This window comes from Haliaeetus albicilla, chromosome 26 (assembly GCF_947461875.1).
Source record: "Haliaeetus albicilla chromosome 26, bHalAlb1.1, whole genome shotgun sequence".
Taxonomy (NCBI): Eukaryota; Metazoa; Chordata; class Aves; order Accipitriformes; family Accipitridae; genus Haliaeetus; species Haliaeetus albicilla.
Genome location: NC_091508.1, coordinates 5,411,510 through 5,428,633, shown reverse-complemented (window position 1 = coordinate 5,428,633; position 17,124 = coordinate 5,411,510). Strand labels below are relative to the sequence as shown.

Here is a 17,124-nt window from a genome sequence, read left to right as displayed (position 1 = left end):
CAGGATCCCGAGGAATGGAGGGTGCTGGGGGGGCATGTGGGGTGGGAGCTACAGCTCAGCAAAGGGGTTGGGGCCAAGGTAAAGAGTATTTTCCAACCCCTCTGAGTTAGTGCCTGTCCAACTCCATGTTCTGGGCTAAAAATGAGATATGTTGCTTCTAATTAATGTATATAAATAAATACATTGTATAAATACATTACTGGCGAGCTTATGGAAGTGTGTAGGATTTAAGCTTCTGGGGGAAAAAAAAAGCCCTATGCCCTTGAAAAGAGCTTGTCTTAGCATCCGAGGGAACAAAACAATGAAAATAGCTTTGGATCCTGCTGTTAGAAACCTTTAAAATAAGCATCAGAGCCAGTTTTTGAAAGATCAACACAACACCAAGAAATTCCATTTAATAATTAAAAAAAGACAATACAAAATGCAAACATTTCTTTTTACAAAGTTCAGATACATTTTTTTCTTTTAATCAAGTGCAAATAACTTCATGAACTACATCTTTCTCATTAATCATTTTTGCTGGAAATGGTAAGTTGTGGCCCACTGCAAAAGGCAGATATAAATATTCCAACATGAAAAAACCAAAATAACCAGCAACCCTTATTTATGTTCACTGCGTTGAAACATTCAATACATCTGAGAGGTGGCTGATGATGCAGTTTTCAGCCTTTCAAACCCTTTCTGAGTCGTGGGTGTGGGTGAAGAGAGGGACTGAACTGCAGTGGGGTGGTTCTGGTGGCCCTGTGGACTTCTTTGGGGGTTTATTTAATATATTTGGTGAAAGGAGGAGGAGATGTTATCAGGTGGCTTTGGCCGTTGCAGCAGGATGTGCTGCCCACGTCACCCTTCCAAAACTGCTTTAGGGGAGCAGAGGGGGTCGGTGCAGTGACAACGGTGGCAACCAGGACACCCCGAGGCTCCGGGAGCCCCAGTGCCCCACAGGGTCAGAGCGACAGCAACCCCGCTGTTAAATCACAAAAGAATTAACAAACTCCTCTGTGGGCACGAGTGGCTGCATCGCACCGGGGCCACCACAGTGGGGTTAGTCATTCCTGGGTTTTTATTTTTGCTGTTGGTTTTTTTTTTTTTTCCTTCTAAATATGAAAGACCCTTTCAATGATCACTGCTCCACTGCGACTGCCCCAAAGCAATAATCCCCCCCGCCACCTCCAAATCCCTACAACAGCTTTTGTGCATCAAAGCAGCTGCTTTCAGACACCAACCAAGTGACAAACAGCTCAGCCCACAGATGTCGAGCTTCCAAACAGGCTGGGAGCCGGGTGGCAGGAGGGGTAAATCCACAGCTGGGATCAATCAGGAGAGACTTTTCCAACCGACGCATCTTGGGGACAAACCTCAGCCCCCTTTGCCGGCGCTCACCCAGCCCGCAGCCCCTAACAGAGCCCCGAAGAAGCTCTGGAGCAGCACGGATTGAGGAGGGAAAACACGGGTGAGCAGCTGCCTCCCGATTTCGGCAAGGACTGGCCCAGGGGAATGTGCAGAGCAATAAATAATTGGTTCATTAAGAGCAGGGCTCGCCCCAGATGCGGTCAAAGGGACAGTGAGAGACAAGTGGGGACAGGGATGGGAGAGGACCTGCCAAGAGGAAAGCTGTAGGCAAGTGGACCACATTTAGTCCTGGCAGCTCCAGGTCTTCGAGAGGATGAAGATGGGGATGAAGGCACGGGGAGGTGACAGCGGAGAGCCAGTGGCAAGGCTGGAAAGGCAGAGAGGCTTGGGGAGGAAGAAGAGGGATGACTGCTGGCAGCGGTCGCCTGTCGCTGGGGGTCCTGTCTGGCCACGTGGAGATGCCAGGAGGACAAACCCACTGGTGACATCCACCTGGCCATCGTCCCCAGCTGTGCCTGTCTGCGAAGCTCGGGGAAGGCAGGTGGCAGTGAAGGGGGGGGGGTGGGTGGCAGGATGGGGTCGCCCCCCCCCCCCCAGGATCTGCAACCTGCTCCCTGGGGAGGGTCTCCTGCAGCATCCCAGAGGGACAAGCACACGCGGAGAGAAAGAGCCAAAAGCACCTGAAGGGACTTGGAAGCACAAAGCTTCCCCAGAGCTGGGAGGGATGGCTCTCCCTCCACAGATCTCCATACCTGGGAGAGTGATTTTGGGGCTGAGTGGAGGGGCAGCTCTCCTCTCCTCCCAGCATGCCCCCCGCCCCAAACCCTGCCTTGGGAATTGCCCCCAGTCTCCCCCCAGGGTCTCAACTCATCCCTGAGCCCCTGCAGGGAAGCAAAATGGTTTGTGACAAGCAGGTGATGGGGCTGAGTTTTGCATCCTCCTTGCAATGGGGTTTGAACAACCCTCAAACCATGAAGGATCAGCCCAAAAGTGCACAGCCACCCCAGCCACTCCATCTCCTCCATGGACAGACCGAGACACCTCGAACCCCCTTGCAAAAACTCACCCCATCACACGCCGAGCAGGAGAGGCACCATCTCCCCCTGCCCCTGAACAGGGGTTTTATCAGGGATAAATGTGGCAGAAAAGGTTGCAAGACCTGAAAACGCCATCCTGCCAGTCAGTGGCAGCCCAGGGCTGGGTTTGCTTTGGGTGGATGGTTTTTCTTTTGTTACAAATGCACATTCTCATTTCTCAGGCAGGTATAAATATTGTCGTTTCTAGTAGAAAAAAAACACTTCCCTCTAAATAATATAAAGAAGACTCAAATGATTGCACTTAATACATATGAAAAAGGTAGAAAGGAGGATATCCTAGTGCACAAACATTTACTCCTGCTCTTCACAAAGCTTGCTTTTCCGAGTTACTCTTTGGCAGAGCTTGTAAGAAAGTCTGGTTTCTTGGCACAAGTGTCTGGGGTGGGGTTAAAAAAAAAAAAACCAAACCCGGCTGAAAGTCCTTCTCCTTTGCTCCCTGTTTTCTCCCGTGCAGCCAGACATTGTTCTCCGGGAACGTGGCTTGGCTGTGCTTTCCTCCCAGCGCCAGCGCGGCTCTCCGGCGGGACGGCCACTGGAGCCACCACGGTTGCCGTTTGCTGGCGTGCTTTGCCGATCTCTCCTTTGAATTTTCTTTTTAATCAAGTATGCTTTTTTAAATTCTTTTCCCCCGATCTCTGCAAAGCGATGCCGATACCCACGACCCAGGCGCTGTGATAAACATGGCGTTATCTTCTTGCACTCCTCTGTGAAAGAGCTCGGTGGGGCTGCAGCTGGTGCCAGCTCCATGGGCTGGAAGGACAATGACCCCCCGATGTCCCGGGCTGCTGGTGGCACCGGGGAACAGGGACAGACCTGGCATAAAGGAAACCAAAGGGAGGACAGAGGATGGCGAAAGGACCGGTGCTTCTGTTTCCTAAAACGAAGAAGCTGCTTCGGAAGAGAGGAGCGGCTTCGCCGGCAGCTGGATGAGACCAGAGCATCCCCCTCCGGCCGGGGGCACGGCTCTGTGGGGAGCGGCGGAGAAATCGTGGGGGGACGTCTGCGGGGCGAGAGGTGGCAGTCCTGCCGGAGCCGAACGGAGGAAGGAGAAAATCGGAGAGGAGAAGGAAGGGAGAAGAGGGTTTCCTTGGCTGCGGGGTGGCCTGGGGGCAGCGGGGGTGCGGGGGGCTATTTGTAAGGCCGGAGGAAGCTGGAGACTTTGGAGCGGAGGAGCTTGATGAAGGAGCGGGGTAGCATCTCCTTGTGTTTCTCCGTGTACTTGAAGTAGTTCTGGGGGTGCGCCAGCACGTCGAAGAAAGCTTTGATAAGCTTCTTGTCCTGCGGGGGAGCCAAGCCGGAGGGAGGGTCACCATCTCACCCTGTGCTCCCCCGTGGCGGCTCCAAACCGAAGCCACGAGCGCAGGGAGGGCACGGGGGCACATCCGAAGGGAAGGATGCTCCTGCATGCCAGCATCCCCCGGGGCAGCGAGGACTGGGTGGGGACACGCTCACCTTGAGGATCTCCTGGTGGTTTTCGGAGGCGTAGAGCCTGCCGTCCCGAACGATGTCCTCCACCAGCTGCTCATAGTCCTCTGCAACACCCAGCCGAAAAACACAGTCAGGGCATGAGCTGTCACTTGTCCCCAAACCTCTGGTCCCCATCCCTGAGTCTGCTCCCCCCCCAAATACATGGGAGGTGTGAATTGGGGGTGACCCGGGTACCGCGCTGGTCGGGGAGGCACCGGCACACCGGGATGGCATCTGCCTGTGCCCTGTGCTCACCGTCGTAGGTGACGTAGGGAATCTGGAAGCCCCGGGCGCTGTTGGCTTCGCTGGTTTTGAAGTTGATCCACAGTTTCCGAGACCGGGCAGTAAAGGCGATGGGCCTCTCGTAGGTCTGGCATGTCTCGTAGGTGGTGATGGAAGACGGGGAGGCTGTGGGGAATGGCGAGGGGATATGTGATGCTGGATGCCCATCAGCAGAGCTACCCCCAGCCTTACTGTGCTTAAATGCTCAGGGCAAAGAGGGGCACCAGGGATGGGGGTTGTCCGTGTTCAACAAGGCCGAGTCCCCCCCCAACCCTCATGTTACATACCAGGGATGTTGTCATTCCTTCCTTGCTCTGGAAAGCTCCAAATGGGGCTTTTTTTACCCCCAAAAAGGAGTGCTGAGACCTGGGTGTGCAACCCAGCCCACGCTTAGCCCATGCACATCCCCCTGATCCAGCAAGACACCAGGGCAGCAGGGCGATGCCAATCCCCCCGCTCACCCAATTCCCAAAAATCCCCTCCTGCCACGCGGGGACGCAGCCTCCTCCCTTTGCACAGGGCAGCTCTGCCAAACCCCAGCCTTTTCCTCCCCCAGCTTCTCCCATGAGCTCCGCAGCACGCTCGGTTACCTACAGTTTTTCCGCATGACCAAGACGTCGCCGCACTCATCCTCAGAGGGGAGGAAGATCTCCGGCACCACGATGAGGATCTTGCGCTTGGGCGGCGGGTTGATGTTCCAGGTACACTCGACGTTGGCGGGGTAATTCCCCGGGTAGTTGGGGGACTCGATGTAGCCCGTGTACTCGCCCAGCTCCCCCCCGCATTGCCGGTCTGCAAGGCATGGAGAGGCAGTTCAACTGGGAACCAGTGGCACGGGCACTGGGACAGGGGGAGGTTTACTGGGCAAGGGGGGGGGAGCGCTCTATTAGCACTGCTCCGTGCATGCCCCCCCATGCCTGCCTGCATGCATAAAGCACAGAAATGACCCAAAACTTTATTTTAAGAGACTTTTAGATACTTTTGAGGAAAGACCCCAATTCACGCCATGCCTGTCCCCCCCTCCACTGCACCCCAGCTCGCCTACTTTTGCACTGGGACACAGAGGTAGAGCCGTCAAAGTCGGTGGTGGTGTTGCCAGGACAGGCGATGCAGTAATTCTGCCGAAAATCGGGCTGGTAGGTGCCCACGGCGCAGCGGATGCAGCGGTGGACGCTCGTGTTGTAGTAGTGCCCAGGGGAGCACTGGACTGGGGGGAGGATGGATGGTCAGAGAGCAAAGGGGGCTGCGTCAGCCACCGACACGGCCCCACTGGGTGCCCCCATCCCCAGGGACCGGCTCTGACCTACCTTTGGTGTCACAGTCCTGGAAGGAGAGGGCTCCCTCGTGGCGGGTGGTCAGTCCCCCGCCGCAGGGGAAGCAGAGTGCCCGACCCACCTCGGGCTGGTAGGACCCACGGGGACACGGTTGGCAGGGCTTGAAGCCATCGGCTGAGTGCTGGCCGGGGGGACACTGACCTGCGGGCACAGGCATCGCTCAGTTCTGGCATCCCGCATGCCCAGAGCTCGCCCACCCCATGGCCCTGGCTCCTCTCTCTCCCCAGCCTTGGTAGCATCAATATATCCAGAGCAAGCGTTGCCCTTCCCACGGTGCCCCTCTAACTGATAAATGCCCAAAATAGCAACTTCTGGGGGTCCTGGGGATGCTCAGGGTTTTCCCCTCTTCTGGATGCGGGCTGACAGCTGATGGTTGAGGTTGCAGCCCTGGACATCCCCCGAGCGTGCCTCCTAGCCCCTCTCCGTGCCCCCCCCTTACCCGTGCAGCCGGTGATGTTGGTGGCTCCCACCGGTCCGAAAGCATCACCGCGGGGACACAGGTCACAGGAGAGCTGCCCTTCCTTCTCCTGGTAGGTGCCGGGGGGGCAGGGGACGCACTGCTCCGTCTGGCCGTGGTAATACGTTCCCTGCGAGCAGCTAACTGAGAGCCGGGGGGGGACGTCAGTGATGCGGTGGGTGGGAGGTTGTCACTGCCGGGGGGGACGCGGACGGTTCCCCCGCCCCGGGCACCCCACGATGCTCCTTACCACACTTGCCACCCAGGCGCTGCTGGCCCGGCCCGCAGCTCTCCTGCCGCTCCGGGGCCACGCTCAGCTTCCTTGCCACCTCGTACTCCATCCCTGCAAAGCGGAGCAGGAACCGCTCCTGGTTGATGGATTTCTTCAGGGCTTTGATGGCCGACTTCAGCTTTTTCTCCACTCTCTGTCGCAGGCAGTGCAGGTTGCAGCTGGCTGGGGGTGTGGGGGGGGAATGGGGGTGCAGGGGGAAAAAGGGATGCAGTGAGAAAGGAGGGATGGAGAGGGAAACCCAGCAGGATTAAAACCACCTCCCACATGCTCAGTTGCAAGAGCTGCCCAACACATCCCAATCCAGTGCGGGGTGAGGACTGGTTCGGCTCTCCTTGCTGCATGGGGATGGCACCGTCCCCCTGGTCCCACCGTCGGCCATCCCCCTGGTCCCACCACCCCTGCCTGCACCCGAGACGGGCCAAGCCAGTGCCGTGCCCACCTGTGATCTCCTCCGGCTTGATCTCTGCCTCGAACTCCAGTGTGATGCGCGTCACCTCCTTGTTGGAGGAGTTGCGAGCCCGGCGGCCTTTCCCCTTCTTGGACGAGTCGCACTTGAGGTTGACGAAGGCGACCTGGCAGTCGGAGCAAGGTGCCGAACTGCCTGCACCTGGGGGGACATGTAGTCAGCACCTCATCCCTCCTGGGGGGACGGGCATCCCCGCCACCCCCCTGCCATCAGACCTCACCTTGCGCCCCAGCCTTCCCGGCCTCATCCTGCTTGCCCTTGGCCCGCGGGTGCAGGTGGCACTTGGCATCCTTGATCTTGAAGGAAGCCTTTTGCTTGATTGGCGCAGCGACAGTCTCTAAAAGAATAGGCGGGTGCTCAACAACCCCGGCGTGAGGCAGCCTGGCTAGTGGTGGCCATGGGCAACCTGGGAGCCCCCTTACCGAGGCACTGCTGGCTGCCGTTGGTGGGTCTCTGCTGGCCGCCCTGCCGCAGGACGGGGGTCCCACAGCTCACCGTGTAGCTGCTGTCGGATTCTGCGGGAAGGAGGAACGGGGGTCGGGGGATGCTGGAGCGGCTGCCCGGTCCCCATGATGCTCTGCCAGGGTGATGCAGGGAGGCACGGCTGCGCCGTGGGGGGACGATGCCCAGCATCCCACCATGGGTATCCTGCACCAGGGACCCATCCCACAGATCTACACCCAACGATGAGCCCTCCCGAGCAGCCACCTCCCTCCCTCACCCCGGCTACTACTTGGGTGCTCTGCACCCTGGCTGTGCAGCCGCTCCTCTCCCCCTCCAGTTTGGGTCATGCAGGGAAATGGGGACCCCCCCTGCCTGTGCCGGTGGTGGCACCGGCGCCGATACCTGGCAGAAAGTGGGCCTTGGAAGCGCAGGTGAGGGCACAGCTGTCCTTCTTGCCCGTCTTGTTGCAGGTGAGGGTGGCCCGCGGCGGCACCGAACCTGGCAGGCATTTCACCAGCTCTGAGGGACACGCGCCGGCTGGTGACGACAAGCGGGGATGCCCGTGGCTGGCACAGCCCAGGGCCCCGCGAGGGACCCCCGCACGCTCTCAGGTCACAGGGGGATTCACCGGAGAGGAGACGGTGCCAGAGCACGGCACAGGGACCCCAGATGAGCATCCCAACCCTTCAGCTCCTCTTTGGATGTGAGATGTGACTGCTGGGATTTCAATTTTTTGGGGGGGGGGGGTAGCCTGTCCTCAGCGAAGGGGAGGCAGTCAAGTACTAGGGCATAGCCAGAGCCAAGAAAACAGCCCCCAGCCCCTTTAGGGACATTTGCTGGTGCAAAAGCTCACGGCCAGCCCCAAGTATAGTTGAAAAAGCAACGAGATGACCAAGGGCAGAGGGAGCAGGGCAACAACTTACAACACTTCTCATCCAGACCCATGCGGGATGGACATGGGGCCCCAGCCAAAAGCAGCCCACCCTGGAGCATCGCTGCACTGGGATGCCCCAAAACCTCTGTGCTCCCCCTGCCCTGACCTTAATCCCAACAGCCCCAAGTGCCGGAGGGGCCGCGGGGCATCAGGAGCATCCCCAGCCATCGTGTGTCCTGCCCCGACATACCTATACAGTCCTTTTTGTTCCAGTGCAGCTTGCAGCCGGCGGGACAGGTACACTGGTAGCTGCCGGGCGTGTTGATGCAGCCGAATTTGCAGCCCCCTCGGTTGATGCTGCATTCGTCGATGTCTGCGGGGAAGAAGGGAGAGGAGGTGGGCGAGGGGCAGCCGGACCTCCCCCCCAGGGCTCCGACACCGAATCGCTGCATTGTCTCAGGGCTGTGATTTTGGATGGATAAATTGCATGACCCATGCCCAGCTGGAGATGGGGGACGTACACCCCAGGGCACTTCAGCCGTGCCTCCTCCCTGCAGCCACGGGGACAAGGGAAACCCCGACTCTCGGTGTCCCCAAGGGCCGGGTGGTGACGGGTGCAGCCCACCCAGGCTGAGCCCGGCCCCGGCCCCACGGCGGGCTGGGGAGCTGTGGGGGGCGGCAGACGGAGCCGACATGGAAGCACTTAGCAGCCGAATTCAAAAGGCAGCTGCTCAGCAGCTCCGGCCCCTCTCTCCACAGCGGGGACCCTCCGCCCCAGCCCGAAACTGGGGGTCAAATCTTCCAGGTCTGGCATGAAGCAGGGGTGGAGATGGGGAGCGGCCAGCAATGGAGCTGCCCCCCAAACACCCGTCCCTGCCCGGCTCCCCCTTCTCGGGAGCACCGGTGGGAGCCAGCAATCCCTCCGCCGCGGGGTCACACCGAGAGCATCCCTGGGGCCGTGCTGGCTCACGCCGGCTGGGCGTTTCGGGAGCAGGAGGAGGGTCGCCCACCCTCGCCGGCCAGGCAGCGCCGGAGCACCCGGCCTCGTGCCACCGTCTCCCTGGGCCGACGGCACCGCTGCCGCGACACGCTCCAGCAACCCTCCCTAAAGCGTGTTTCATCTGCCTCCCCGCTTCCCGGGGCGCTGCACGCCCCCGCCCTTGGGAGCTATCTGCCTTGTGAAACTTAAATCAAACCCTTTTGATGTTTCCCTTCCCACCCCGTCCCAGCTCCCTGCCAAAAACGCCGGGGATTTCTCCCTCTCTCCCGCTGCAGACAAGTCGCAAATTGTTCCTGTCGCTCCGTTTGAAGTTGCAGACACCAGCGTCTGGCTGCGAGCCCCCTCCCTGCCTGGCCCCAGCTCGGGGTACATGGGGAACCCACCGGGTGAGCGGTATCCCCAAGGGTCCCACAGCAACCGTGCCGTGGGGCTGCCCCATCCCTGGGTGCCCCATGGGACCCAAAACCGGTGGGGTGATGGGCTCCTCCTGCCAGCATCCAGCCAGCCCTACCTCCGCAGTGGGTGAGCCCGTAGAGCGTGTAGCCCTTGTTGCAGAGGCACTGGAAGCTACCGGGGGTGTTGATGCAGAGGTGGTCACAGGTCCGGTCGAAGGAGCACTCGTCGATATCTGGAGGAAAGGCAAGGGGGGAAGGTGAGGGCTGGTGGGGCAGAGGGGCAGCCCCCGGCACAAGGGCTGTCCCCTTCCTGCTCCACCTGCTCCAGCAAGCTGGGGGCTGCACTGGGATGCTCCAGGGATCCAGCACGGGATGCTTCAGGGATCCAGCACTGGGATGCTCCAGGGACCCTGCACTGGGATGCTCTGGGACACAGCACTGGGATGCTCTGGGGACCCAGCACCAGATTGCTCTGGGGATCCAGCACCGGGATGCTCCGGAACATTGTGCTCCCATCCTGCCTGCCTCCGAGCTCCCTCTTTGCCCACTCCAGCTGCTGCTACATGGAAGCAGCAGCCCACTGTCCCAGCATCTCCCCCTGCCCTAAGCTCCTGCAGCCCCTCTGCACCTCAAACGGGCCAAACAGGGCCAGCACTGTGCCCTGGGCACGGGGTGGCTGTGAGAGCCACTGGCTGTGGCCCAGCCAGGGCACTGCCCCGTGCCAGGGAGAGATGCTGCGTGGGCAGATCCTGCCCTGGGGATGGTGCCAGCGATGTCTGCTCGGCCCCGCGGGGCACCTCGCCGGGGCAGGGAGGCCCTGGCTGGGTGGATGAACCCACCCTGGCGGGTTTGAGCATCATTTCATTGGCTTCATTAAGTTAATTGCCGTGCTCGCGTCAAACTCCCAAGAGCGTGGAACCTGGACGGAGATGAAAGCGGTCGCAGCCCCGAAGCGCACCAGCCCCCTCCTTCCCCGGCCGCGCGCTTTTGGGAGGCAACACTTGGGCTCACACACACCCGCCGTGTCGGCCTTGGCCGCAGGCTGGGGGGGCAGAGCCCCGTGCTCCCCCCGGGGATGGCCCAGTGACCTTCCAGGTCCTTTAAACCTGCTGGGTTTAGGTGGGGTGTGCAGGAAGACTTCGGGACAGGGAGAAAAAAGGTGGGAAAAGCAGCGCAGAGCAGCCAGCTCCCTCCGGAGCAAGCTGGATGCATCTTCCCGCTCCCCTCCTGCCCTCCAACAGATGGGGAAAGGAGGAACGCTTTTACAAAAGCCACTGAAATCCTTGCTCTGCCTCAATGCAAAAAATGGTGCATCCCCGAGCAGGGCACGATCCAGCCCCTGCCACAGGGTGGCTGGCAGCGGCGGAAGAGGCAAGGCAGGACGTGTCCTGCTGCTCTTCCCGTTATCCAGCCCAAGAAAACAGTGGCCTCTCAAGAGGGAAGCAAGCAGCCAGTGCATCAGTGTGTGCGCTTTAGCAGGGAGCTACAGTTGTGCTGCTGCAGGATTGCTAGCAAAAACTTTGCGCAATAAAGTGGAGAAGCTTGGGAGCAGCCCAGAAATGCCAGGCTGGGTGCTGAGCTCAGGATGTCCTCCCAGGACTCATGGGGTGCTGGTGGGGCCCCTGGTCCCCTGCCACGGGTGCTCCAGAGCGGAGCCGACAGCTCTGGGCTCAGGGTGTGCTCACTGCCAGGGCTGCCGGCGGGGACGCTCCCTGTGCCTGGACAGAGCTGCATCCCAGCTCATGGGGCTGCCGGGAACATCATGACCATCATCCCAGCCCTGAGTAAGGCCAGAGGATTTCACCTGGCATCTGCCTAATTGCTGGCTTTAATTCTGCCGCGAGAAGAGACCAGAAATCCCCAACTCGGGAGCAGGGCTGGGATGGCAGCCCAGCTCTGCAGATCAAAGGGCTAAGCCTCAGACCAGAACCCAAATCCAACACTAATCCCCCGAAGGATGTATGCGGTGCAGAGGAAAGCAAAAAGGAATGAATAACCGGGCCAGCGCTCCTCCAGCAGCAGCTGTGGGAGGGCTGAGAAACGCCGGAGGGCAGGGAGAGGTGATGTCCCCAGGCAGGGCAGAGTGCCAGGGTCTCGCTGCCCCTTACCTTGGCAGTTCCTCTCGTTGATGAGCAGTTTGTAGCCCTTCTTGCAGCTGCACTCAAAGCTGCCCACCGTGTTCCTGCAGATGTGGTCGCAGCCGCCGTTGTTGAGCCGGCACTCGTCGATGTCTGGTGGGGACAGGGGACATGGCATCGTACCCCGGCTGGGCTGCTCGGCTGGGAGAGCGGGGTGCTCCCCTCCGGACCCCATCCCCACCAAGAGCCGGCAAACAGAGGAAACGCTTTGGGCTCTGATGGTCACCGGAGGAATGTGGCTGCTGGTTTTATCTGGGTGTATTTGGGGAGCTGATGCATGACACTGGGGAAGGCCAGGGCTCCTGGGCTCAGGTCCTCTTGGAAGTTGTGCAAAAGGCTTAATTTCTGCAGGTCTCAGCATCCCCCAGAGCAGAGCCAGGGGCCAGGGTCTCTGAAAGAGCCTCGCAGCTTGGGGAAAGCACCAGACCAGAGTATGCAGAGTCACAGGTTTGGGCTGGGGGCTACTTTTGGGGACCAGGAGCAGCAGGACGAAAGAGCAAACCGGGAGGGGACACTCCCTCCTTCAAAAACAGCCGCTTGACAAAATAAATACTTTTCAACCCTCACCTCTCTGCTTGCCATCTCCTTCCTGCCATAAACAAAGCTAAAAATGACAATTACTGCAAAGAGCCCCAACAACTTGGAAAGAGGCCGGGACTTGGTTATTTGGTTGGGTTTTTTTCCTTTTTCCACTAATCACAAAATTTACTGCTAGGAAATGACCTGTAAAATGGAAGGAGACCAGGAAGAGGCAGCCGCCTTCCCCGTCCCTCCATCCCCCAGCTGCCAGCGCCAGGGCGGCAGCTCTGCCTCTCTGGGGCTGGGGCTTTCTTTTTATGACTGCAAAGGAGCGAGCTGTAAACCAGCCCGCAGCCGTAATAAAACCCCCAGACACAGGGGACGTGGCTCTGGGTTATTGCACGTTCCTGGAAACTGCAGAACTGGAGAAGGGAGGGGGTATGTTCTGATAAAATAACAGGGGGCAAGGGGTTTCTGGAAGCAGTCAGCAGGTAGACAGGCAGCCGGCAGTGGGACAGGCTTGCATTTCAACCGGGGTCAAGTTCCCAGAGCTGCCAAAAGACACAACGCAGGCATCGGCCAGCCCCGGGGTCGCGGCGTCCCCTTGCCCAGGGGGGTGTCAGGTTTGGGTGGCTGGGGTAACCAGTCTGGACTGTTCCCCCTTGCAGAGGCAGGTAGATGGGGATGTCGGTGGGTGCGTGCAGAGGCACGTGGCATCCCGTGGTGTCCTCCCCGAAGCGGGACACGGTGCTTGGACCCGTCCGGACAGTGACTGCAGAGAGACTTACGCATCTCAAATTCCCAGAGTGGGTATGGATTTCCTGCACGCCCAGACCTTACCCATGGGGAAACTGAGGCAGCGGGGTGGAGCAAGGTGGGATGGGACCCTCCAGCCCCACAAGTACCACGCCATCACCTCTGACTTGACCTGACTCCCCTTTCCTCCTCCCCATAGGCTTCCCGGGGGAGCGGGGCCGACCGTGGTGCCTTCAGCAAGGCGGCTGAGTTCTCGCGCCTGGGGGTGATCCCCGTCCCCATCCCACGGATGCAAACACCAAGCAAGCCAAGGCTGTGGCCAACGTCGAGCCGAGCTAAAACTGCACCTTTTCTAAGGGCACCGAAGACACGAGGAGGGGTCTGAGGCACCCACGGGTGAACACCCCGGCCCCGCTCGCACTCACTTACCTTTGCACGTCTTCCTGTCGGGCTGGAGCATGAAGCCCATGGGGCAGCTGCAGTGCACACCCGTGGCCGCGTCGTGACACTTGCTGTCGCAGCCCCCGTTGTTCACAGCACACGTCTCTGCACGGAGAGGGGAGAGAGTGGCCGGGGTGATGGACCGGTGTTTAAAAGTCGGGGGGGGGAGTCATGCCACCCAGATGTCCCCATGCCACCCAAACATCCCCATGCCACCCAGTTGTCCCCACACCACAGCCTGGGAGAGGCAGCAGGTGCAAACCTCCCTGCAGAGCCCACCAAAACCGCCCTTGGCTTTTCACACAGCCGTTAACAAGGTCACAGAGCCCCCCAAATTAATAAACATCCCGGATACAGAGCGCGAGGGCCGGGGAGGGTAAGGCATTAATGCTTGGTGATCCCGCAGCATCTTCTGCCTCTGCAGATGACCCAGCGCTTGTTGCCTTCCCATCGCATCCGGGTGCTGCTTCCCAGGGATTTCGGTGGTGAAATAAGGGCTCCTGTGATTCATCCCACATTGCAGGCAACGCTAAGGGAGGAAAAAGCCCCCAGATTTCCCGGTTCCCCATCCAAACCCCTGCGCAACCCTCCCACCTTCCAACAACCTTCTCTTATATACTGGGTATCTGCATTTAAGGCAGAGAGGGGAGTGGGGACAGCCCTGTCCCCTCGTTAGAGGATGCTTTATTAATTGCAGGCAGGCAGCAGAGTAGCACCCAGTCATCCCAGAGAGGACGGGGTCAGGGACACAGGCAGGGACGTGCAGGCAGAGCTGCTGCCTGTTGCGAAACAGCCAACACTCAGGGCGCTGGGAAAAGCGGAGGTGGTTCAACAGAGGCTCTACGTTCCCGAAACGCATCGGCTTTTCAGCTGACGGAGGGAAAAGCGGCTCCATGGGATTAATCCCGCCATGCTCAGCCCCCACGCTGGCATTGGGGCTGCGTGTCCCCCAAAAACAGGGTCTGGTGGAGTCTAGCTTTGGCAGTTCCAATGAGGAGGAATTGAATTTCTAAGTGACAAAGTCACAGCACTTGCTGTGCAAAACACACCCAGAGCCGGGTCTCGCTGGGGGTGCCCAGGCTGCGGCTCCCCAGGGATGCAGGTGCGCAGCCCCAGTCCCCTGGCGAGATGGCAGCGGGGGGGTGTCCTGTCCCCCTTGCTGCCACCACAGCCACTGGGCTACAAAGCCACCAGTGACCCCCCGCACTGCTGGTCCCTAACCGTCACCCGCCATTCGGGCACGCTGGCCGGTCCAGTGTCGCAGGCTAATTTGGGAGACGCTTTGTATAATTAGAACACACACACACAGAGGCAGGCAGCATCAGTGGAAAAAAAAGACCAATTTAAAAAAAAAAAGCTAATTATTTCAGTATTATCAAAGTCAGCTGTTGCTGGTAGGACTAGAAGGGACACTAATTTAAATGGAGCATTTTCAGCTTGACAGCTTCCCTGTGAGATCAATCCTCAATTTCAGTCCTAACCACCAGAACAATGGTTTGAAGTGCATTAAGTTGTTCACAAAGGATAATAAAATATTCCTTTCAAAAGGATGGTTGCTTGGATAAATGAGGCATTTGGGCTTCAAGGAACCCAAGATGAAAATGCCTTGAAGAAATTCCTTGGAAAGAGCAAATCCCAGGTTCTCCCACTCTTTGCGAGCGCCGCATGGGGTGGGAATGACTGAACCATCCAACCATTTGCTGCAGGGCGAGGGAGCTGGGATCGCTCTGTGCTCGTCTTGCCGCTGCTATTTTTATGATGTCCCATAATAAGAGAACAAAAGGGACCATTTTATGAAATTAATAGCCAGCACAATTACAAAACCTAATGGCAAGGGAGGGATTTCTGAAGATATTATTCCTCCAGCCAGGTCCTCGCGCCACATGCAGCCTGGCCACGCCGGGACCGTCCCCCCGGCTTCCCGGTGACACCGGGGCGAAGAGCATGGTGTGGGTGACACCATGCCAAAGGGAAGGGAAACTTTCTGGAAGCCCGATGAATTATTTAATGCCAGCCTTTGTTTCAGCAGCTGATGCAGAAGCAGCCCAGGGAGGATTGATTTAACAGGGTTGCCGCCGAGATGAGACGATGGGCTCGGCGCGGGCACTGCTTTTGGCGGGATCGGGGAGCCGGAGAAGCGGCTGCACCGGGGAGAACGTGGCTCTCTGGGGAGCACGGTGCTCTGGGCATGCTTCACCATGCTCACAGCCTCCTCCAGCGCTGAAGCACCCATCTCCCCTCCCGGCCCCTTTGCACCTTCAGGAATTTCGGCTGAGACGTAAAGCAAGCCTCACCCGCCATCCCCTGCAGGATGCGGCCGCTGCCTGGGGCGTGCATGGGGTGGGAGCTGAGCCGGCATGGCTGGGACACCACTGAAAACCCTTTTGTAAAGAGGGGCACCATGTCCTAGGCTTGCAAAAAGCTTGGAGGGGGCTGCTGGGGTACCTGCGAGGCAGCCGAGGTGGGGTGGCTGGGGCCAGGCACTGGAGCGGGGCCCCGGGAGAGCGGCATTGTTCGGCGGTGCCGGCAGCCCGGGGGCTGCTCCCAGCCTGGTGCGAGCCAGCGTGACTCACCCAACCACACAGGGCTTTGGCGAGGGCCTCCATCGCTCGGGGAGGGAGAAGACAAAGCAGCTTGCACACACACACACTCTTTCCCACCCTCCTCCATCCCAGCTACAGTCTCGCTTCCTGACCACCGTGCCGTGGAAATCCTCACCCCACTTGACACCCTTCACCGCGCCAGCCGTCACCGGGGTCCGACGGAGCCCCTGCCCATGCCCCCGCAGCACCCTGCCCGCACACGCTCCGGCTTCGCCTCCACCTGCCGGGAAGCGGCAATCGCAGCAGGATTGCGATCCCACAAGCCTAAGGAGATAATTGCGCGGTAATCGGAGGGATTACAGCTGCGTTGGCTGGAGCTCGGTGATGGCACGGAGCTGGGGTTCCCCCCTTCTCCCACCCCTGTGGGAAAGGCTCTGCAGAGCCCCCCGAAAGCCGCGGTTGGTGCTCCCTGCCACCGGGGAGCTGTGCACCCACAGCTCCTCCTGGATGTGCCAGGAGTCTGCATGCACCCAGCACATCCATGAACAAGATTCTCCACCGCAGACAAGTCACTGCACCTTCAGACTGCCTTGGTTTCCTTGTTGGCAGAGCAGAGGCATCGCCTTACCTTTATGAAGGGCTTAGAGACCCGACGGGGGTTGCAAAGGAATCCTTGGGGAAGCAGCCGAGGTGCCGAGCCCAATAAAGGGTCATCGCAGCTCTGCAATTTGCTGCAGCTCTGGGCTAGGTGCCCCTGAGCACGGTTAGCAGCTCTCCTGGGCCAAACTCTGGGACACTCTGAATGTCCCCGCACCCACAGAGGGGACCGTCCGTGAGTGGGTGGGCTGTGGGTAGGGGCAACTTTGGGAGCGCACAGCGCAGAGACGGGCACGAGCATCCCCCTCCCCATCACACAGCCGCCGGCAGCCTCTCGGGCTTGCTTGGCGGCGGTGGGGGGGTGGATAACCATTGCCGCAGCCACTGGAAAGCGGATTATCACCCCCTGCACCGGGCTGGATCGATCAAAGCAATGCGAGAGCCCCCGCCTCATGCAAGCACAGCCAGGGGAGGGTTTCTTTCTCTGTCCCCAAAAGCAAAGTCAGCCTGCAGCCCGAGGCCAGGCTTGCTCTGCAGGGTTTAAAAGCAGCAGTGGGGGACAAGGTTAGTGAGGCATGCGGTTAGCGTGACAGCTCAGCCCCCCGAGCCCGGTTATGATCTCGAGATGAGAGACCGTCTACGGTTAGACCCCTTTGTAGAGATAGAGAGAAC

At 59.5% G+C, this 17,124-nt stretch overlaps 1 protein-coding gene across 5 annotated transcripts in view; it reads right to left on the bottom strand.

Moving 5' to 3' along the window:
* Positions 1-379: 379 nt before the first annotated feature.
* SCUBE3 (signal peptide, CUB domain and EGF like domain containing 3) overlaps positions 380-17,124 on the bottom strand; it is a 38,991-nt gene continuing 22,246 nt past the window's right edge. For 4 of the 5 annotated variants that reach the window (XM_069770710.1, XM_069770713.1, XM_069770709.1 and 1 more), the window contains 16 exons: positions 13,301-13,417; positions 11,567-11,689; positions 9,575-9,691; positions 8,314-8,436; positions 7,592-7,726; positions 7,168-7,260; positions 6,966-7,082; positions 6,719-6,886; positions 6,238-6,441; positions 5,970-6,131; positions 5,504-5,671; positions 5,242-5,403; positions 4,791-4,988; positions 4,170-4,322; positions 3,900-3,979; positions 380-3,725 (listed from right to left, as the gene is read on the bottom strand). In XM_069770710.1, coding sequence (XP_069626811.1) covers positions 3,576-3,725; positions 3,900-3,979; positions 4,170-4,322; positions 4,791-4,988; positions 5,242-5,403; positions 5,504-5,671; positions 5,970-6,131; positions 6,238-6,441; positions 6,719-6,886; positions 6,966-7,082; positions 7,168-7,260; positions 7,592-7,726; positions 8,314-8,436; positions 9,575-9,691; positions 11,567-11,689; positions 13,301-13,417 — 2,270 coding nt within the window. In that variant the 3' untranslated portion in view covers positions 380-3,575. The remainder of the gene's footprint in view (positions 3,726-3,899; positions 3,980-4,169; positions 4,323-4,790; positions 4,989-5,241; positions 5,404-5,503; positions 5,672-5,969; positions 6,132-6,237; positions 6,442-6,718; positions 6,887-6,965; positions 7,083-7,167; positions 7,261-7,591; positions 7,727-8,313; positions 8,437-9,574; positions 9,692-11,566; positions 11,690-13,300; positions 13,418-17,124) is intronic. The other variant, XM_069770711.1, reaches the window with a different exon arrangement.